The sequence below is a fragment of the Notamacropus eugenii genome, chromosome 6 (assembly GCF_028372415.1).
Source record: "Notamacropus eugenii isolate mMacEug1 chromosome 6, mMacEug1.pri_v2, whole genome shotgun sequence".
Taxonomy (NCBI): domain Eukaryota; kingdom Metazoa; phylum Chordata; class Mammalia; order Diprotodontia; family Macropodidae; genus Notamacropus; species Notamacropus eugenii.
The window spans coordinates 24,886,024-24,909,202 of NC_092877.1; the positions used below are offsets into that span (position 1 = coordinate 24,886,024).

The following is a 23,179-nucleotide window of genomic DNA, read 5'->3' on the forward strand; positions in this document are numbered from 1 at the left end:
AATAACATGGAATTTGAAGTTACCTCATGAGGAGGAAAGGATGCCTCATATGTGCCATTGTTCAAGAGTTTATTGATACCTGGGCAGAGAAGAAAGTCAGTCAATGTACCAACTCGAAGACTTCCATAAGTCGATGAATATGCACATCCGAGCATGGGAAGGGGCAGTGGAGGGATGGGGGTTTATTCTTAGGGCACAGCTCCATGCAAATCTTAAAATAATCCAAACAATTTTTGTTAAGTTGATAAAAGACAATGGCAATGAAGGCGATTCAGCATGGTCATGATATTGACATCATTAACAGTGAGACATGAAGGGCTAATACATTTGATCACATTGGGTCAGGAAATATCCTGTCCTATATTTTTAATAGCCAACTTACCTTTCTTAGTATCAGCCCATGGTCTCACCCATTAAATACTCTGGGCTGCCACTAAAGTTGATTTTCTCCTTGTCTCGATTAATCCTTTTTCATACTTTCCCATTTCCTTGTCTTAGTTTTCATTGTGCTTTTTTAAAACTGAGAATGCCCTCCTTTATCTTATGAATTAATTGCATTCTGGGCCATCTCCAGTCTTCCTGATGAATATCAGGCCACTGGACCTAGGTGGCTCAGGAAGAGAGAGTGAGGTTGGTGACCCTGCACAGTGCTTCCTCACTCAAAAGAAAGTCAAGTGCAAGTCATGTCATCATTTCTCTGATGTCATGGTCCTCTTTGAAAACAAAAGATGAACACAACAATAACAAATAACCTTAGAGTCCCAGCTCTGATGCTCCCTCTTCTATGAAGCCTTCCCTGATTTCCTCTGGCTGGAAGCAGTTTTTCACATTTGATTTTATGACCCTTTGCTCTTGCACTCCTAACCTTTCTTCTTCTACATTTATAAAAGTAATGAAGGAAGACTTCCAGTTTTTTAAGGGAATGAAGGCCCAGTGATGAAATTATAGGAAGACAAAGGTCACACAGGATGGGCTGTGGTTAAATTGTGGCTTTCAAAACTGGAGAAAATTTCCAAATTGATGAGATCACAGATTCTCTAGAATATTTGAGTTTCTACTTCCATTTTAATTTGCATTATATTTGCCTGTGCATATGTATTATAAACCAAACCCTAATCATTATTGAGTCCTTGATGTCAAAAGCCACATTACACTTACCTTATTGTCATCCCCAGTGATTATCTTAGTGCCAAGAATAGTCTGGGCAGCATTCAGCATATGTTGGTTGAATGAATACATGAATGCCCACTTCACTTTATTTTGCATGAGTCCACAATAACTTATTGAACACCTAGTTTAATGCTATAATATTCAATAAATAAATCTCCTTCTAAAATATATTTTTATAAGACCACTGGTGCTCGCTGGTTGGTTATAAACAAGAATTGAATGAACAAATGAGAGAAGACACCATCTTCCCAGAGCCCCTCTCTTACAAAGATCATATAATTCAACAAAACAGATACTTTTTTAATTCCAAATTCCTAAAGACAATAGACTTAATTTTCTCTTACCTACAAATTGTGATTCTGTCTTTAGTGTCCAAAGTCAAGGGTGTTTATTCAAGTGTAGTCACTGGAACCAGTAGAAGTTGAAAAGCTTTCAAGATAATATTTCTGAATTTCACTGAATGCTTCAAAGGCTACTTAATTAAATCTGTACCCAGATAGGGATCTTTACCATGATATCCTCAACAGCTGGTCATCTGGCATATTCTTGAAGACCTCCAAGTATAGGAAACTTACTACTTCCTTAGCCATCTCTTTTACACTTCTGGATGGCTATAAATGGTAGGAATGTTTTTCTTAGAATGAGCTAAAGTCTTTCTCCTCCATAACTTTTCACCTCTCATGCCAAATACTTGAAGAATGCTACCATGTCCCCCAATCAATATTCTCTCCTCCCTAGGCTTCCTCCAGTTCTTTTATCCAATCAGCTTTGAGGCCTCTCACAATCACATTTAAGGATGGGCTGACACAGTATTTGTTGTTATGCCATTACAGTTGTTTCCTCCTCTTCATGACCTCATCTGAGGTTTTCTTGGCAAGGATACTAGGCTGGTTTGCCATTTCTTCCTCCAGCTTATTTTACAGATAAGGAAACTGAGGGCAACAGGGTGAAGTGATTTGCCAAGGGTCCACAGTTAGTAAGCGTCTATGGGTGGATCTGAACTGACTTCCCTACTCTAAGCCTGGCACTCTATCCAGGCTGTCTGAATAATAAACAGTCAGTGGGAAGTGGCCTGGATTTACATTGGCCAGAATCTTACTTTTTAAGTTTGAAAATTACAAATAATAAATCAAATGAGATAACATATCTACGGCACTTTGTAAACGTTAAAGTGCTAATAAATCTATTAATATTATTTATTATTATTGCAAATCATAATAACAAAGCCAATCATTTAACTACAGAATATCTCTTACCTTAAAAACCAAACAAAACAAAGCAGTTCCCCTGGGGGCAGGGACTATTCATTTTTGTCACTGTAGTCCTAGCACTTAGTATGTGCCTGGCACATAGTGGCCAAAAGGCAGTAGAATTGAATGAAACTGAGCTAAATTGAGAAGAAATTTGAAATGTTGGCTCTGAAAAAGGAGTTGTATTTATTCTGCTTCAATCTTATTAAATGAGAAACATCACAGGAAGAGCAGCCTCCTCCTAACACAAGGCTAGCTTTTTGTCAAAGACCAAGTCTTAGTTTGTTTTTTGCTTGTTTGTTTGAGATTTAGTGTCACAGTTACAGAAGGTTAGGTCTGAAAAGGTCCTTGGTACCCATAACTCGAAAAGACTTTGAAAACAACTTCTTTCTAATCTCTCAAGTTTTAGGGGAGTAGACTGACACCCAGAAAGAAGCAGTAATGTGGCCAGTGTTACAAGAACAATAAGTCGTTCAGGTTGGACTGGAAGCCCCAAATGATCACACCCCAATTTTCATGCTCATAGCATCATTGGAGCCTTGGATTAAGGTCTTACCCATTTTTGTTTTTCCGTCTTCGTATTTGGTGCGTTGGAGCACATGATGAACAATCCTGCTTCTTGTGGAGTTGTTGAAGAAAGTGTCCTTATTTGTTATTGTAAAGCTGTGGAAATGATTGGAACAGTTTTAAGACTCAGAGCCAAGCACAGGACACAGCAAGAGTGTAGAAATGCCACACAATCTAAAAGGCTTTCTCTTTAGAATGACAGCCAACGCGATTTCTTTTCACGATCCTCATATCTCGACAGACAAGAGCCTGCCGTTTCTCTTTCCATTCCTTTGAATGTTAATTCGTGACAAAAATATCCCCACAAAAGCAATCACCTATCAAATGTCACTTTGAATGTCTCCCTTCAGTACTTGTCCTTGGCATGGAAAGAGGAGGAGAGCAGCCTGTACGTTTGCTTCCACTGAATTATTTACAGTTTTGAAGTAATGCTGACCATGTGGCTGGCAGCAGGGTTTCTTCTAAATAGAGATGATTAAAAATTCAGCCCCCATTTCCTAGATTACTTCCCAGGGTTTCAGTTCTTTCTCAGCAAAGAAATGAATACTTTTCCTCTCTGTAATCTCTCTGTCCCTCCTTATCTCAATCAATGCAGTTTGATTCCAGTTTGGGGTAAGAGAACTTCCAACGACTCATTACTCTTCCTTTGTTTTGGGCCATCCACATCCTGCTTTCCTCCTAAAGCTTTGGTCCAAATGAAGACTGTGTTCTACAATGCACGGTAAGAACATTTGGTTGTCTGGAAGTCTGTTACTGGGCACATGCATACACATGTCTTACAATCCAGTGATGAATGGTATTCATAGTGATGAGCCTGAAGGCTGGAAAGTCTTGTATTGCTCTCTGAAGCATTAAGACCTCACAGGATTGTATCTCCAGCCCAATTCACCCTCCAGATGGCTCCATTTTCTTAGTACCCTTTCTCCCTTTGGTAGAACTCTCCCCTGAAGCCTGTTCTCCTGAAGGGCCTCATGTCTACTCACTTTACTCCCAGAACAATTCACTCTCCAGACTGCTCCACTTCCTCAGCAGTCAGCCTTCTTTAAAATAGGAGCTGTCTAGTTTTCATGATTTGTCTATCTGTCTGTCTGTCTAACTATCTGTCTGTCTGTCTGTATGCCTGTCTATCTATCTATCTATCTATCTATCTATCTATCTATCTATCTATCTATCTATCTATCTATCATCTATCTATCTATCTATCTATCTATCTATCTATCTATCTATCTATCTATCTATCTATCTATCTATCTATCTATCCATCTATCCATCCATCCATCCATCCATCCATCCATCCACATTTCTCTCATCATCACTGTCATTGTGGGTTCTCCTTTTGGTCACATAGATCATGTCAAGTTACTACTAACAAAAAATATTCTACCCCCTGGTGGCCAACCTTCCAAAGAACTTCCAGAAGGCACCATTCTTTGTTAGACATATAAGAATATTGATTGAGAGTTAGATGGCACCTAAGAACCCTTGAGTCAAATACCCACATTTTATTGATGAGAAAAATGAGGGAGAGAAATGCTTACAATATATTATAGATTTTGTTTGAAGGGACCTTAGTTCATCTCCCTTATTTAATAAATGAGGAAGCTGAGACTGACAGGTTAAGTAACTTGTTTAGAGTCACAAAGCTAGTAAATATCAGAGTCAGAATTTGAATATAGATCTTCTTGACCCTAAGTGCATTTTACTTATTACACCATGCTGTAATTCCAATAAGTGGTGTTTATATCTTCGTGGAAATTGTCATTTCTTTTGTTCTATGGCCAGTCCTTCAAGAATTCATGGTCACCCCAATGCTATGATTCAGTTGTAATTTATACTTTTAAGGAACTAAGTATGTTTTATTGTGATTTCATTCCTTACTAACTACATATCTTCTAACTTTTAAAAAAGTCTTTAATGAACTTGAGGAAGGAAAGGTACTACATCCTTTAAAGAGCATCTCAGGTTGACCAGTTACCTCATTTGCCCCAAAGGAGGAATGATTACAATAATAGTATGGCATGGTGGGCATATTGGGATTTAAAGGATAAATCTCTGTTTCCAAGAGAAACCCAAGGTTATTAAAGAAACTTTGAGGTTTCCTAAAGACATTTTCCAATTGTTGAACTATGAGCCTGATATTTTTTTTTTTGTCTGTGGATCCCAAATTTACACAGTGGTAAACAAGCTCTGCAGGTTATCTACCCAAACAAATGTCATAAAAGGCGTAATAGAATTTCTTGTCTACTTGATCATTCTTGTGTGGATGGTTAAGGATTTCCTTTGGGAGATTCTTCAGTGATCTAGAGAAATCTGAGTAATGTCATTTGCTAATATGAGAATCCTGAGGATCTTACCATTCTCAAGGAATCCGTCTACAACTTGAATTCTTGGATCTTTTAAATACAGATATTCTGCCGATGCTATTTTATGGCTATGCAGCATTAAACATAACGCTGTCTGAAGAAATGAGAATGGATATCACATGGAGGTCAGTGTTGAGAGTCAGTATTAAGTACAGTGCCTGGCACATAGGAGGCGTTTAATAAATGTTGATTGATTGATTGATGGTGGGTGTGAACTGGTCACAACAGATGACTTAAGAAGATATTCAAAGAACAAAAAGGCCAATGAATGGCATCATGTGAATGTAAGAAAGGAAAGGAAGTAGAGCTGATCACATAGCAAGGGCAAGAGATGATAGGTGGATAGTTCAAAGTTTCCACTGGTATCTTTTTGATGTCAGGACAAACTAAAGATAGCTTCCAGCACATTGTATAGATACTCTGCAGCAAACTTATGGAAGAATATGGACAAGAATCATGAATGCAATATGGCTTGCATTTTTGGAAGGAAATCTAAACTGTCAAGACTGCAGATCCATTTGAATATCTGCAAGTATAGTGGATAGAAAACTCTCCTCAAAGTCAGGGTGACTTGGACTCAGGACTTCTGACTCATATTGGCCAATCATACCCTACCCCACCTTGCCTGCCCCCAAGTCCATCAACACTTTAAGGTTTTCAGTATTAGAACAATAGAAAATAGGCATGGACACAGGGAGTATTCTCACAAAAAAGAGCAACAATTGATATTTCTTTAGCCCTTTGACGTCTATAAAGAGTTTCTGCTTCCTCATCTTATTTGATCCTCATAATGGACCTGTAAAATCAATACCATTATTACAAATAAAAAGAATTGACACATACAGATCCTATTATTATTCTCATTTCACTAAGGAAAAATATTTAGAGAAATGAAATGACTTACCCAGGGTATCACAGCTAGTCAGTATCAGAGGCAGGATTTGAACTCAGTTCATCCTGACTCTAGATCTAGTATTCTATCTACTACCTGACCTAGCTGCCTACTACAGGCTTTAGTATTCCCATTTTACAGATGAAGAAACTGGAGCTAACAGAGTTTAAGTGACTGCCTGGGCTAATGTAGCTAGTGAAGTATTTGCAGTGGGAGTAGAGCCCAGGGATTCCTGGCTCACAGTTTATCACTCTCTGTTCAGTACCCAGGCCAGTTCACGGTAGATGCTCAGCAAATATCTGTTGAATCGAATTTACTGTATTATTATTATTATTATCCCTCGCTGGCTGCCTACTAGAACAGCAATCATTAAGAAGGCATAACAGGTTGGCTATTAGATGAGCAGTCCATAAACACTGCAGTATTTATGATTTGAATTTATATGACTCATAAAAGAAAGAATTCATAATGCTCACTGAGTGTTGTTCAGAAATTAAGTGTTAAATATTAATAAGGAAATAAAGACTGCCTAAATTGACAAGCTACAGAGATGCTGCTTTTCCTGCTTTATATTGTTGGCTGCTCTGGTTTCACAGCAGAATGAGCACATGAGGCCATGGGAGGCCGGTGGGGGATGGGAATACTTACTGGTGCATGCGTGCCCTGCTAAAAGGGGCTGTATAGCAGTCTGTCTCCTCCAAGTCGGGCAGAGCCTCCTTGTCGAGTTGCATTGGATTTTTGGGAAGCCAGCTCCTCAGCTGGATGGTTTTTCTATACAAACTGGGACAAAGGAACAAATTAGATTGGATTGGATGAGATGGCTATGCAGTGCCACATTTATCATTAAGTGCTGGAAGAAATAGAATTACAGACTTCATCCTATGGGTGGGTGATTGAAGTGCATAAAACACCCTCTACCTTTAAATGAAGAGGTTATGTGATCTGTCCTGAATCACTTTTGGAATAAGTGTACTTATTCCAGTACTTAGGGCATAGAATCTCACTTCATTCACTATTTCCATTTATTTCAAGCTTGATAACAAGGCCCAAATTATTGTTGTAATACGATGTACTATAATAGAATCCATAGCACAGGGAGTGCATATAATAAATATTTAATAAATGCTTTATCTGCCTGTGAAGAGAATGAAGCCTATTGATGGGCATTATTATAGAGGAGATTCATTTTCTGTATAGGTTGGTCAAGATGGTCTTTAAGGTTCTTTTTAACTCTCAAATTCAGTGATTTAGGTGGAAACTGGTCCAGATATTCAGAAATTCTAATCCCTCAGTGACATTCTATGTTCCACAATGGAGTCACCTATTAATAACTCCACTGACGCCCTTTGAAATCAGGAAGGGGGATTGCATATGCTGTCAAATACTAGACACCATCATTTTCTTACTGATCCCTCTCTAACCCCCAGCTTTTGCAACTCAGATACAATGGCATCATGGGAAAACTTTAGAGCTTTTATTTAAGCCTGCAATCAATTCAGTGCAATTGCAACTTGATTTGTATTATTTTTATAGCAAGGTTTACATTTTTCAGTCTCACCCCACTAGTTCTGAAAGACATGTCCACCATAGAATCGGAGACTCTTAGAACTTTAAAGGACCTTAGGACTATCTATTACTTTCCTTCCAACCCCTGCCATTTGATAGGTGAGGGTCCTAAGATACAGAGAGATTTTGTGACTTTGCCAAGATCACAAAACTAGTTTATTGCAGAGTTCACTTTATAACTCATAATGGATAAGGTTGAGGGCAAAGATTTTCTCTTTCAGCAAATTTTGTCTTTAAAAAACTAGACCCATGCTATCCAGGGTCATTTCAGAAGATATGGCATCAAAGGAAACTGGGATTGAAACCACTGGATTATATACATATGTATAGATAGATAGATAGAAAGATAGATAGATAGATAGATAGATAGAAAGATAGATAGACAGACAGATATAGTTAGATGTGTATACAGATATAGATAGATAGATAGATAGATAGATAGATAGACAGACAAACAGATAGATGGATAGATAGATAACCACCACATGCGCTTAGGAACAATTTGTAGATCACAAATAGTGGAAAGGACACTGAAACTGGAGCCAGAAAGACCTGACTTCAAGTTCTACTTCAGATATTTACTAGTTGTGTGACTTTGGGCAAACACTTAACCTTTCTTCATCTACTAATAATTAGTTTTAATCCCAAAACATATCGTAAAAAATTGCATTTCCATTTTTCTATTTCACTAGAGTCACACTGTGTTTGTATACGTATGTGTGTGCATTCACAATCTGTCTGTCTGTATAGCTACCTGAGGCAGTACTTAAATTTGGTCGTATGTTTTATATAACACTTCTTTCTTTCCTGTTCCATTCCTCTGTCTGCTTCTATGGTGACTGCTAATTTCAATCACAGAGAATCAGAATTTGATAGGACCTTAAAAATCATCTAAACTCAAAACCATTTCATTCACCATTCCACCACCCATTTTTCTTGATGTTCACACTGGACAAGATATACCATTTGTTCAAAGTCATACGAAAAGTCAAGAGCAGATTGATTATTAGTAGAGACCAGGACAGAGTCCTTTTTATTAAGAAAATGAAGAAACTGTGAGATAGATTTTTGTCCTAAAATAAGGATGTATTAAGTTGATTTGATCTAGTGGCATTTGACCAAAACTTAGAGTGGAAAGTCTAAAATTCTTCATTGCATATTTGTTCTGTTTTTGATTTATGACTTACAAAGTATTAACATTTTAAACTCTTATTCTTCCCTCCAGTTTCCCAGACTTAGAAAAATATTAAATCTGAAATTTACTGTAGAATTAGCCACTTCCTTTTCTTTATCAAGTGGGCTGACCCAATATTTTTGGAGATGCTGTATTCTTCACTACTCATATTTCTCTAAAATGATTGGTTTGGACTAGATACATTCTAAAGTCTCAACCACCTTTGACATGCTACAGGCCAATTTTTTCAGTGGCTCTTATCTCTGATGTTCTATGTTCTGGGTTCTAAGGTTCTTTCCAGTTTATATGTATTCTATATTTTGAGGTTATTTCTCAATATTCAGGGTTCTAAAACCCCTTGCAGGTAGCTTTTACTCTGGTATACCATGCTCTAAAAACTAGGGTCTTTAAACATTCTTCCAATTCTCACATTCTCTATTCAAAGACTCTCTTCCACTTCTAAGTTTCTACAACACTATGATTCTAGTTATTGCTCTAACCTTTAAATTGATTTTACCTTTAATATTTTCAATGACATTTTATTCAGTATACTTTTTTCACCTCCACATTTCTGTTTTGTTTCTGCACCTCTGTCTCCTACCTTTTTGATCATAAGTAACGGTATGGCAACATTCCAGAAGACTTTTGTTTGAAACTCCATAAAAAGGAAGATCACTTCCTGCAAGGAATGCGTATCATAGCAATCCAAGGATCCTCTTCTCATAGATTTCAGGCAGCTTGGTTCCACTGATTTATCTTCACTGTATTTACCAAGGCTACCAAGTGAAAGCACTTTTCAAAAATATATGTTTAAATATATTTTTAATATATTCAAAATATCTTATCTACATATATATATGTTTAAAATTCAGTTCCAACATTACCAAACAGGAGTCAAGATTGTCAATTTTGAAATTAGTCCAAGTTCTGTCACTCTCATTAACTAGCTAATAAAATGCATATTATGCCATTTTGGGCCCCATTTTTGTCATCTTACAGTGAAGACGCTATCCTGAATAATCTCTAAGCTTCCTGGCCTTTCTTTTGTTTTCTATGTCTACTGTAACAATAGCAATTGATCATTACTGTATTGTGTAATGCTCTGTTTTTCAAGAACTAAAATTTCATTCAGGTAAAACCTCCTTTCCACATCATTAAATTGTGTAAGATTTCTGTCCATGTCTAATTGAGTAAAAAGGAACAATTCAACTGTCTGGGCAATTTTAAACATTGCGTTATTTGGTATAATGACATTTTGAGAATCTTCTTGAACACAATCCAACTCATTATTTTCTCCTTGAATTTGTAGGTGGTTTGTAAGGTAGAATTGAATTGGGGACTTTTGTTTGCTTGAGGATAATAAGCTGGCATCAGAGTAGCTTTATCATCCACCAACCTATTCAGGGTTCTGTTCTTCCAGTCAGTATAATAGCATTTTTTCCTGGAACAAAAAAACATGGAGAAAAGAAATTAGCTGAATATAGTTGTGAGAAGTTATAATGAAAGTTAACTATAATTTTCAAAAATATCAAGCATGAATATTTGAACACAGAAGGAAGACTGGTGTATAGCAAAATATTGCCTTATTCTCAACCAATGGCATTAACTGATCTCACAGAAAAATGAAACAATATTTCAGGGTATGTGCAATTTCATAGCAATGTGATTTTTTTAACAAATAAGAAAGCTAAAATTATATGATCAGCTAACAAAGAAGACCAAAATCACTTAAAATTGAGGCTTAGAGAGATCTGACACTGTGACAGGACAGGAGAAGTGGAACCGTTTGGCCCTAAAGTCATGTGTTATCACAAGCAGCCCTGAGGTCTGCAAACAACAACTTGGGGGCTAAAGAGGGAAGAAAGATGGCTGGTTCAAGGATAAGATGTAAAATAATTCAGAGATATTCTTAAAAAGAGGAAGGAAAAGAGGGGCTACTTCACCCCAAGGAGTCCTCTGTACATTTACTTTAAAATCATTCTAAAGATTAAAATAATGAAATGAATTTGAATATTGCTTCTTTTAACCAACAGATATAATCAATACATAATCTGTAGTTGGGTGGGCATGGTCTATGTTGTCAGAAGAACAAAGAAATGGAAAGATATTAAGCCCCAGGCAGTATCTATAAAGATATTTATTAAAACTTGGATTCTGGACACTGTTTTCCCCCACACAGTCCAATTTCCCAAGAGAATGATGGAGAAGTGCAGTGAATGAAGCAGTACTTTGAATTTCCACAAGTCATATAAAAATAAATAAAACCTTTTTCTCCTATTCCAGAACCAACTTGATAGAATAATTAATCTGATAATTCTTTATCATGAGTAGAAATATTGCTCTTTTATACAAGAAACTATCTATATAAATAACATAAGAGCTCTATAAGATAAGAATTAAGATAAATTAGGCACCAGACCTTCATGAGGCAGAATCTAGTGGAATGGATGATGGAGTTTCACGTAAAACTTCAGATGATGCTTCTTTATAATGTATGAGATAACATGTACGTACTTTTTCAAACCTTACAATGCTACATAAAGACTATTATTGTATCACTATTACTATTACTAAAACTGTTACCATGCTACACCACCGATTTGACTGTTTTTAGGTGTGCTATTTTAAAAAAATATGGAATACACTAAATTTGCAGAACATGTTTCAGATTTACCTTGGAGAATCTAGATAACTCTTGGAAAACATCACACGATTAGAACAAAACTCAATGCCTATCAGGTAACAGATTTTTCTATTCAACTTGTTGAAGTTCTGCTGTTTCACAGTAGATGTACGGTGCTGGTATTTGCATAAGTAGTTAGGGAGTCACATAAGATAAAACACACTCATAAGCGTGCAAATGACATCTGCCCCTTTTTCTTCCTTTTCACCTTCAATAGTAGGAAAGACTTATGGTAGGAAAGGTCTTATCACTACTTAGGAAATGTTGACAAAGGATAAAGTTCTGTTCATGAAATGCAAAAAAAAAAAGAGATAAATTTAAGACTAATTTTCAATATCAATAGAAAGTTTCAGGAATGTATTTAAAAGATGGTAAAGGTCACATGTACATTTAACTACAGCAGATATAGTTGGTAATATTATGTGTCTCCAGGGAAAAGAGCACTTGGACTGAATAACAGTCTAAATCCATAAGCTGGGATCATTTATTTGAAACTATTATTATTACTGAGGATTAATCATTCTCAATTATGATATGACTCCATAGAACAAAAAACTCCCGGTACGGCTGCCATGATCTGACTGCATGTTTTCAGACCGTGTCCAACATTACAAAGTGGAAATGCAACTGGTGAAATGATTGTCTGGAATAGTTAAGGGGAGTCTTACTGCACAGTGGGTATAAGTCAGAGTCCTAATGCATAGCCACCACTGTTTCTCATTAAATACTCATTGTTCCCTATGAAAAGGGATGCAGGGTAGGGATACTTTCATTTTTTGTATCTCTAGATGACACTGAGTATAGAGTTCTGGACTTGGGGACAGGAAACTATGTTCCAATCCAGCCTCAGACACAACTATCTGTACGAGCCTGGACAAGTCACTTCACACAGGTCTGATTCAGTTTCCTCATATGTAAAATGGGGATAACAGCATCCATCTCCCAGAGCTGTTGTGAGCATCAAATGAGATATTTGCACTTTGCAGACCCTAAAGTACTATATGAATGCTATTATTATAACATATTGTAATATTGTATGACGTATTGTATATAATAAAATGTTAGCTTGTAGCATTCTAGCACATTGAATAATATTTAATATACACAATATAATAATAATGACTTTTATTATCGACCATCCAGTGTTTGGAATATAGCAAATACTTAACTGAAGCACAACAAAGTACTTCAAGAGAGTCTTCCCAATAATTTCACAATGTTTTTGCTGTTCAGTTGTGTCCAGCTCTTTGTGGCTGCATTTGGGGTCTTCTCGGCAAAGATACTAAAGTGGTTTGCCATTTCCTTCTCCCTTCATTTTATAGAGAAGGAAACTCAGGCAAACAAGGCTATGTGACTTGCCCAGGACCAAATAGCTAATAAGATTTGAACTTAGGAAGATGAGTCTTTTATCCTTAGTATTGAAATAAAAAAGTAACAGAATGAAGCTTTATTTTACAAATATATGTACATTGTATTACATATGTATAATACATATTATGTATGTATATAAATGTATGCATATACACATAATAAATTCGTAAAGGAGGAAGCTGATTTCCTTAACGTAAGGGTCTTAATATTTATTTTGTGTTATGGTTGCCTTTGCCAGTCTGGTAAAGCCAAAGGACATTTTCTCAACAATATTTTTAAATGAATTAAATAAAATACAAAGAAGTTCACTCCCCCTTATTATACTGCAAAAGTTATCAAAGTATTTAAAAAGTAAAATAAATTAATGGATCCCAGGTTAAGAACCTTTACTGTATGGGGAATAAGGATGGGACTTTATGGGGATTAAAGATGGGACAAGGCAATTCTATCAAAAAGGTTATAAAACAAATCTTTCATTCAGGGTAAAGGATATGAAAGTAAAAAAAAAGGAAGGATAGGGGGAGAACTTGCCTAGAAGAACAGAAGGTTATAGAGAATAGATAAGATCCTTCCTGAGGGAATAAAGCTGTCAAAGACATGAGAAGAGGACAGATACTGTCATAAGGTTTTCATAATCTCAGTTTTACAGCAGATTAATTTTAAAGTAGATGATTCTACTTTAAAAGAATCCACAAGGGTGGATTAAACCAGGGGTGAATAGTCTAGGTGATTGATGAATGGTTATTTCAATGAATGGACTATAAGTTGCTTAAGTACATGAACCATCTCCAATTCATCTTTATTTACATCTCCAGCTGTTTACCAGGATGCTCTTCATGTTTCAGACCCTCAAATATTTGTTAAAATTTCATCAACTGAATTTGGCTTGACTCTTGAAGGTCATCTCTAGAGTGTTTTGACACTAAATGTGGTATTCCTGAGACAATCAGAAAAGATAACATCTGGGGATGGGCCATGCTATGCAAAAGGTTAGGACTGCAGACTGAATTTAGGATCACTTTAGAATTCCCAAGTGAAGAAATTATCTTTATCAAAGCAATTCAGCATCTTCTCTGTCAATCACCATCTTGACTGATCATACAGCCAAGACACATCAGAGAGAGAGAACTTGAAATCAGATCTCCCAGTCTTCAAGTTTTAGCTTTCTATTCACTGAGATACTGTCACTCAGGAACAAAGAGGACACAGGTTCACAAATTAAATTTTATAAAGCAAAAGGCTTATTAGGTGCTTTGTTGTATTTTAATGAATCAAAGACATAGAGAGGAAGAGGAAAGCATAACCCTTGCTAAAACAAATGATCATCCCCAAAACTATATTTGGGGATTCAACATTTACCAAGAACCTAATATTTGTAAGTTCCTAAACTGGGTTGATAAAAATGAAAGCATCCCTTTTCTACATTCTACTTAGGGCAGAGAAATAAGCCTTACACAAGTACATCTAATAAAAATAAAACTGAGGAGAGAAAATACTAAAGAGTGAAGGGTGTTAGGAAAGTCTTTAGGAAGAAGGAGAAATATGGGATGGACCTCAGTGGAAGGCAAGGAATCTGGGAGGCAAGAAGAGGGCTGGCGAGACTCACAGAGGCCAGATTTGGAAAGCTGAGTTTAAGGAAGAGTGGGTAGTCTAACTTGGCTGAGCAGTTCATTAAGGGGACATAGGAAAACACAGGTGGGAGCCAGGTTGTGGAAAACCTTAAATGCACATTAAGGAGTTTGTATGCAATAGTAAGGCTGAATATTCTTAGCCTTTCTTTAGCTATCAGTTTCATCACAACCATGATGCCACACATCTTCTCAGAGAGCTCTCAAGTTTACCTTATGGTTTTTCCATTTACAAATGTTTTGATCACTCCTGGAATTCCAGTGGATAATGTCCTTTGTGGGGTAGAGAATACTACAGCCATTATTGCCTGCCTTATGTAGCAAAAGACGTGATGTTATTCTTTGATGACATACCACTATTTTAAGATGCCATTTTGCAGCTTCATTCACTTTGATTTCTGGTTATCTGATCACCATTTGTATTTTAGCCAATGAGATAAAAATCATTTGAAGGAATGACATCATTTATCTTTTTTTGGTTCTTTTGCTAGCTTGCAGACACATCTGAGAAAGTGAAGGTATCACTTTGCAGATACATAATTAGTAATTTAAACCCAGAACGTCTCTAACTCATTGCTGCCTTTAGATGAAAGCTCATTTTCATAGCTGACAAGGTCAAGGCTCCACTTGGCTAAATTCAGCAAAGATAATGGAAACATAGGGAAAAAAAATCACAGTATATTAGACACTTCCTTCTGTTATGACAACATGGTTTTTAGAAGCAACACAATTTGTCCCTGACAACAACTGTAAGTCAGTGATGTAGAAAATCTTCCACAGAAATAGCTAAATGACAGAGATCTTTAAGAATATGCATTCAAAATATTTTGAGCGACAAAAATGCTCATCACCAGAGATGGTGTTTAAATTGCCTTTGTGACCAAGAGCAGAAATAACAGCTTGAGGATATATCTTCCAGCATCAAATATGGGATGAGAAGTGAGAATGCACTCAATTACAAGGAGGCTTTAAAAATCTAGTAAGTTTGTACCATATAGACACAATACATTTAAGATTTGTTTCCGTAAACATTTTTGTATATGGTAATAATCTATCAATAATCCTTCATTAAGCACCTATCATACACCAGGAACATGTGCTAGGTATTGGGAGTAAAAATATAAAAATGAGATCGTCCCTGTCCTCAATGAGCTTCTAATCTCTCAGAGGACAGGGCGTGAGCACATGAGTACACATACAATAAACACAAGGTAATTGCAAGGAGGAAGTACAGTTTATGTTCTGCACATTGAACAGTGAGGCGGAATGTTCTTAGACTTTCTTTGGTTTTTAGCACCATCGCAATCATGATGCCACACATCTTGTCTCTCAAGTTTTCCTAATGGTTTTTATGTTTACAAACGATTTGATCCATCCAAGAATCGCAGTGGAAGATGTCCTTTGTGAAGTAGACAGCAGCATGGCTAGCACTGTCCACTTTGTGTAGCAAAAGGCGGGCAAGCAGAGGCTTGTGCTATTTTTTGGTGACGTTACTATTTTTAAGATAACATTTTTGAGTTTCATCCACTTGGATTTCTGGTCATAAGATCACAATTTTCTCACTATGGCTAGAGGATTAAAAATATCAAATCTAGCCCATATATATGAAGTATAACTGGGATATCCAATGATAAAAAGTCAAATAACAATCATTCAATGATTTCAATGAGATGGAACTCATTACCTCCCAAGGCAAATTGTTTTTCTTAAACTCCATTAGATTCCTATTATTTCCCAGATTAAATATAAAATTCTCTTTGTTCTATTACAACCTTCCATAACCTGGTCCTTGCCTGCCTTTTTAATCTTTTTATTCTTTATTCCTTTCCATGTATTCTAGGATTTAGCAACATTGGCCCCCTTGTTCCTTGAAGACATTCCATCATCCAAGTGGCCAGTGTGTTTTCAGTGCTTTTTCTCATAAGCTTGGAATCCTCTCTCTCTTCATCTCCATTTCCTGGTTTCCCTCAAGTCTCAGTTAAAGTGCCCCCTTCTAAAAGAAGCCTTTCTTTCTTTAATCCTAATGACATCCCTCAAGGTGATATCCAATTCATATTTCTAATGTCTTTTTGAACACAAATTTTGGCATGTTGTCTCTTCCGTTAGACTATGAGCCTGTTGAGAAAAGGGGTTCTTTTCTCAACCTGTGTACTCCTTGCATATGGACTTGCACATAGTAGGCGCTTAATAATGCTTTCAGACTTGCAAATTAATATTTCAGTCTACTCATCTGACTGCATGTCATAAATATCGACAATAAGTAGGTTTCATTCATTTGATTTTCCACATGTGGCTTCTGGCCTATGATTAACTGTCAGTTTCCTCAGGGAAGTCCTCTGGTGTTCCCTGGCTTCATGTATTTAGAACAATGTCATCCATGGATGAAGTACCTGCATGTCATCTCCTTTAATAAGAAAGTCCTTTTTGTCTTTGGCATCTTAGACAACTTTGGCAAGCCCATGTCTTTATGTGTTATGCTATCAACTTTCCTGGTTTCCAGGTTATAATCATGACTTGCACTGATTTCATAGTTGATGAAAACCAAGATGACTTTTCAATATGAACTGTTGTGCAGCTATGCCTTTCCATAGTATATCATAAGTGGGTTCCCTCCTCCTCACCCCAATAGAAATACAGCACATTTATCTTAACCTTGTAACATTCTATTTTACTAGATTCAATCCGCTATTCTTCTAAACCACTATCTTTTAGGCTCCTTAATCTTTAGTCCAACATATGAGGTCTTGCTCAGAGCTTCACGTTGCATAAAAATGCATAAGCATGTGCCATGGATTCCTCTTTCCAGATTCAATAAAAACTAAAAAATGGGGCAAAGTGCCGTTCCTCTTGCCTTAGCTTAGCTTTTCTCTGGCACCACTTCTTGCCCAATTCTTAGTGTGACATTCCAGCCCTGCTCTGATCCCATTATTGGAGTCACACAATTACCAACATGACAATATGATGATGATTCAGTCTCAGATACTTGTCTACCATTATGACCACTGGAATCATTCATAGGCAATCCATGCTTCTCAGGACCCTGGGGAAGATTACAGGCAATGTTTAGGTTGGCTTATGATAGGATCCTTAATGGGGATCTTCCAAGTCAGGGGAACACTCTACTCCTGATGTTTAGTTTCTCTTTTCTGGTGTTGAGGGGAATGATGTAATCATAAGCAATGATATGCCCAGTCCATTCAATGACTCCCAAGTCACAGAATTTCAGAAACAGAAGAGAGTTCAGAGGTCATCCAGCCCAACTTACACCTCAGTGAGAATTCCCCTTGCAGTCTCCCAGATAAGCAATCATGTACCTCGCTTTGAAAGACTTAAATGGATTTCCTTGCTAAATTTTCTGCCAGGACAGAGATATTCAAGCCTATATCAAAAACCTATCCAGCAAGCATGTACTATGCTCTCATGCCATTAGAGGTTCTATATATTTGCAAGATCTTCCATTACTCTTTTTTCCTGTTGAATTCCAACCATTTAAAGTAAGATACACATGTCACCTTCTCCACAAAAACTCCACTAACCTTCTACTCTCTTCAAGTTGGCAATGTTCTTCTCCACTGGATTTCAAATACACCTTTGTTTTACATCACCATAATATTTTGATGATGTCATATCATATATTTCATTATGTGCATATCCATTGCTTATCCATGCTAAACTAAAAGATGTATTAGGGCAAAGACATTATCTTTTCTGAACTATGTCTCTTCCCCAGTACCTAGCGAAGGGTCCAATATACAGCAGGATATTTCATAAACATTTTTCGTATGTGATCAATGGAAACTGTTGATGATAAACCAGGGTAAACTTCAACAAAAGCACATAGTGTCTTTCTCTTTCTAATAGCAACAATCACAGCTAACATTTGTACCCAGCTTTAAGTTTGCAAAGCACTTTATATGCCATTTTTTTGAAAATAATGGAAAAAGTGGAGGAAGTTGGGATGTGGTCTCACAATGTTTTTCAATTTGTTAGAGGTAGTACAGATACACACATATGAACTGAAAGATTGGGAAAAAAGGAAATAAGCTTAATTATATTTCAAGAATTATCATGCATGTGGGTGACTACTTCAAGATTCTTTTTAGATGTTCTGAAAATGTTAACATGGAAAAAAAATCACAGAAAATCAGAATGATCATCTAACACATATTCACATATTTCCAAGGTCCCCTTTGGGTCCTCAAGACTACTTTAGAAAAATGATGTAAACAGTCACTTGTTGACTTTAACCTATCCAGTCAAATCACTTTGTAATGTCATTCAGATCTTCGCAAACATATTTGGTGATGAAGCTCATTACAAATCTTTCTGTGTAACCCAGGTTTTCAGATGGCTTCAATCACCTTAATTAAAAATCTTGAACAATTATGTAGTGGTGGGGGGGCAGGGTGGTGGAGGTATATATTCTCTGCTTATTTTTCAAATACTGTGTAGTATAGTAGAACTATCATGAGGTTTTTAGATTCTAGGTTCCAGGTCTGACACTGCTCAATTCTGAGCTTAGAAAAGTTACTTAACTACAATGGGAGAAGCTGAGTGGAAGGGGTCAGATAATGAAGTGAGTATCTGCAACTGAAACAGCTGGGTTTGAATCCTAACTCTACTTACTATCTGTGTGACTTTGAATAAGTCTTTGAACTCCTAGTAGACTCATCTTCCTCATTTATAAAATAAAGTTTCATTAGGTGATCTCTAAGACTACGTTTAGGCATCTAGGTAGTGTAGTAGATAGTGAGCTGGGCTTGGAGTTAGGAAGATTCATTTTCATGAGTTCAAATCTGGCCTCAGATACTTAATAGCTGTGTGACCCTGGACAAGTCACTTCACCCTATTTGCCTGAGTTTCCTCATCTGTAAAATGAGGTAGGGAAGGAAATGGCAAACCACTCTAGAATCTTTGTCAAAAAAAAAAAACAAAAAAACCCAAATGGCATCATGAAGACTTGTTCGTGACTGAAAAAAATGCCAAATAACAAAGACTCCTCTTAATTTGAAACCTGAGGTCCTATGACTACTAGTCCTTAGTTTTTTTATGTACAAACTAACACTGTTGGACTAAATGATCTGTAAGGTTATCAATGGCTCGATATTCTATGATCTCAGGGACAAGGGATATATATTCAAGAAGCAAACATATATATCTATATATCTTAATGATATATATACATATATATAAGTATATATCTCAATGAGGTATATAACTTGACCTTTGAAGTGGATAGTGTTTTTATATTGTTGTAGTTGAAAAAAGTCTAAGAAATGACCAGATAAGATTAATACTAATACAGTGTGAGAAGGACAAAAATACTTTACTGTACCTGAAGGGCATCCTGATATTCATCCTCTCTGCATATTTGCACAGTGTATCCCATGGGCAGTGGATTTTGACAAACATGATATCACTATTCGTAACAGATTGCTGTAAAGGAGAGCAAGACAGGTACCATAAATGAGCTATGCAGCTGATGTTAAACTGCCTAATCTCATTTCCCAGGGACACCTTCTGTCTTAGAATAAAAGAAAACATATCTGACAAGTTGGAGAACATCCAGCAGAGGGTAATTAGGACGGCAAGGGATCTCAGGACTCTGACATATCAGGAACAATTAAAGGGCCTGGAGGATGTTCAGTCTAAAGAAAAAAATCCTAGGAAGGGTATGAGAACTGTCTTCAAGTATATGAAGGGCTGGCACTTTGCATAATATAACATTGCAAGGACTGGCACTAGTAGTTGACCACTGCCCTCTTGGGCAGTTAGGTGGCACAATAGATACAGTACCAGGCCTGGAGTCAGGCTCATCTTTCTAAATTCAAATCTAGCCTTCGACACCTCTGTCTTACTAGTTTCAGTTACTCTAGCAACATGTGTACCCATCAATTCCTAACACCATGGCTCCTTCAAGACTCTCTCTCAGAGGAAGAAATCATAATGACTATGGAAATGAGGATAGAAGAGAAGACAATGAAAGAAAGGTTCTAATTTTGGAGGCTTCAGTATCTTTGAAGGTTGATCTAAGAGGCACACTTTTTTTTTTGGCTCCAGTTCAATAGATGATGCTTTGAAATGCAGAGCAAAGAATGTACTAATTTCCATTTCAAAGACAGAAAAGGATGTCCAAATTCTACAATGAATGCCCCAATCCGGGAAAAATTACACACATATTCATTTAACTGCTCCATCAAATAAATGGTTCATGTCAGTGGCCAAGTCCAGCCGTGGGCCATGGTTCTCACTTACTGGTCTTTCAAACATGTTGACATCTAATTAGTTCAAGAGAAATTGCCTCAGGAGGTAACTACTGATACTTACATGAGACAACAACTTCATTTATTCTTGTGGCAAAACAAGTTGGCATTAAGAAAAGATGTTGTAAAGAAGTCTTTTTGGAAGGAGTGCTATATTTGGAATTAATGACCTGGGTTGAATTTGGGGTGTGGCAGGGGGTGATTCACTGAAATGGTCCAGCCATTCTAGAAAGCAATTTGGAATTATGATTACAAAGTAAGTGAACTGTTCATGCCCTTGGAGTTGGCAATTACAATACTTTGTAGTGGGATTGGCCTATATTCCAAGGAAATCAAAGAAAGAGGAAGAAACCCTATTTGCAAAATAATATTTATAGCATATCTTTTTGTATTGGCAAAGAATAGTGAATAATACTAAGGGTGCCCATAAATGCCATGGAATACTATTGTGCTATGAGTAATTAACAAAGAGATGGTTTCAGCAAGACCTGAGAAGACTTGTATGAATGTTGCAGAATGAAGTGAGGAGAATCAGGAGAACATTTGCTATACGGTGGTATGGGAGGTGTTGGTAAATAACATTTCAAGTACTGGACATCAGATTTGGAAGTTTGCCATTGCCTCCTTGGGCATCTAGATGGCACAGAGGATAGAGCACCAGACCTGGAGTCGGGATGACTCCTCTTCCTGAGTTCAAATCTGGACTCAGACACTCATTAGCTGTGTGACCCTGGGCAAATCATTTAACTCTATTGGCCTCAGTTTACTCATCGGTAAAATGAGTTGGCGAAGGAAATGGCAAACCACTCCATTATCTTTGATAGGAAAACTCTAAATGAGGTCACAAAGAAATGGATACAACTGAAATGACTGAACAGCACTGCTGTCTATGGCATTAGAAATTGTTTATGTCAAATTCTGTTTTTTGTAGGAGGCCTTTTCTTATAGTACTTTCAAATTACTTTCATCAGCTTTTTATATATCTTGTATGTATGTATGTACGTTTCATCTATTAGATTTCATCTATTAGAACACAGGCTTTTTGTGGTTAGAATTTTTTCCCTCCTTACTTTGTAACACCAGTGCTTAGCACAGAGTCTAGCACATAGAAAGTGATAAATTGACTCAAATGATTTGGCAAGGGTTATGGTCTCCATATGACAGTAGATATGTAACATCTTCTGTGTGCCTGGGTTTCCTGTCTAGGAAATGCCCATGTATATTTGACCATTAAGGATTGAAGCAAATTGAGGTCTAGACTACTCCCTGACCCATCAAGGGTATACCAGTGGTCTAGGATGAGAATTATCATTTAGGCCAGGTTTTCTCCAAGGCCTTGTTAGAGTTCTAACATTCTAAAACTCCATCCTTACCTATGTGTAGAGGGAAGAAAACAGAGGAGAGATGTAAGCTGTCACAGTCCACTTCTTGGGAAAGAATTATTTCACATTGTATTTCATTTCTCTGAATAACAAAATCCCAATATACTGGATATAAATGATTCATATCTTTTGAAGTTGTCTCACTTCAGTGGCTCCCACCTTTTCCCTGAATATTCTAAGAACAAATTGAATTTATTCTTCCCCACCTCTCTACTTAAAAAAAAGTCATCTATCCAATTTCAGGCCTCTGGAGATTTTAAGAATATCTCAGCAAAGTTATTCTAATTCAGCTAACTTTCACATCCATCATCTCACTTTGGGCATCACAATATTATTTTGGGATGATTATCCTTCCATTATAAAGTGAAGAAACTGAAGCAGAAGAGATTAAGAGGCCTTCAGTAGGTAGCTGGAATGCTGGACTTAGAATCAGGAAAACCTGAGACATATCTTCAGAAACTTATGAGCTGATGTTGGGCAATGCATTTCCCCCTGCTCTGCCTAGGTTCTTTTTCTGTAAAATGAGGGGATTGGACATGATGCCCCTCTCCATATCCCTTTCAGTTAGAAATGAAATGATCCTATGAGGTCTCATGGTGGTCAGTCTACTACTGGATATCACTCCACCCCTTGACCCGTATTATTTCTAGCAGATTCCTCCCCACTCCTGCTACCATGTTCCTTCCTCTCTCACTTTCTCCTTCCTCCTTTTCTCAGTGAATTCTGCCATAGAAAATTCCTTAAGTTTCTTCTACTTCCTAAATAATATCTTCCCACTTTTTCAGATTTAATGCTCTGAATTTTATAGAATAGTATGTCTAGGAGGGGTTATCATCCAAGTTAGATAAGACACTTCTTTCAATCACATCA

General features: G+C 36.9%; 1 protein-coding gene across 1 annotated transcript in view; it reads right to left on the reverse strand.

The window, feature by feature from the left end:
* ANO3 (anoctamin 3) overlaps positions 1–23,179 on the reverse strand; it is a 229,858-nt gene that overhangs the window by 135,687 nt on the left and 70,992 nt on the right. Inside the window, exons 5-9 of the mRNA XM_072619308.1 lie at positions 20,000–20,100; positions 10,379–10,423; positions 6,891–7,022; positions 2,977–3,083; positions 24–79 (exon numbers count right to left, since the gene is read on the reverse strand). Coding sequence (XP_072475409.1) covers positions 24–79; positions 2,977–3,083; positions 6,891–7,022; positions 10,379–10,423; positions 20,000–20,100 — 441 coding nt within the window. The remainder of the gene's footprint in view (positions 1–23; positions 80–2,976; positions 3,084–6,890; positions 7,023–10,378; positions 10,424–19,999; positions 20,101–23,179) is intronic.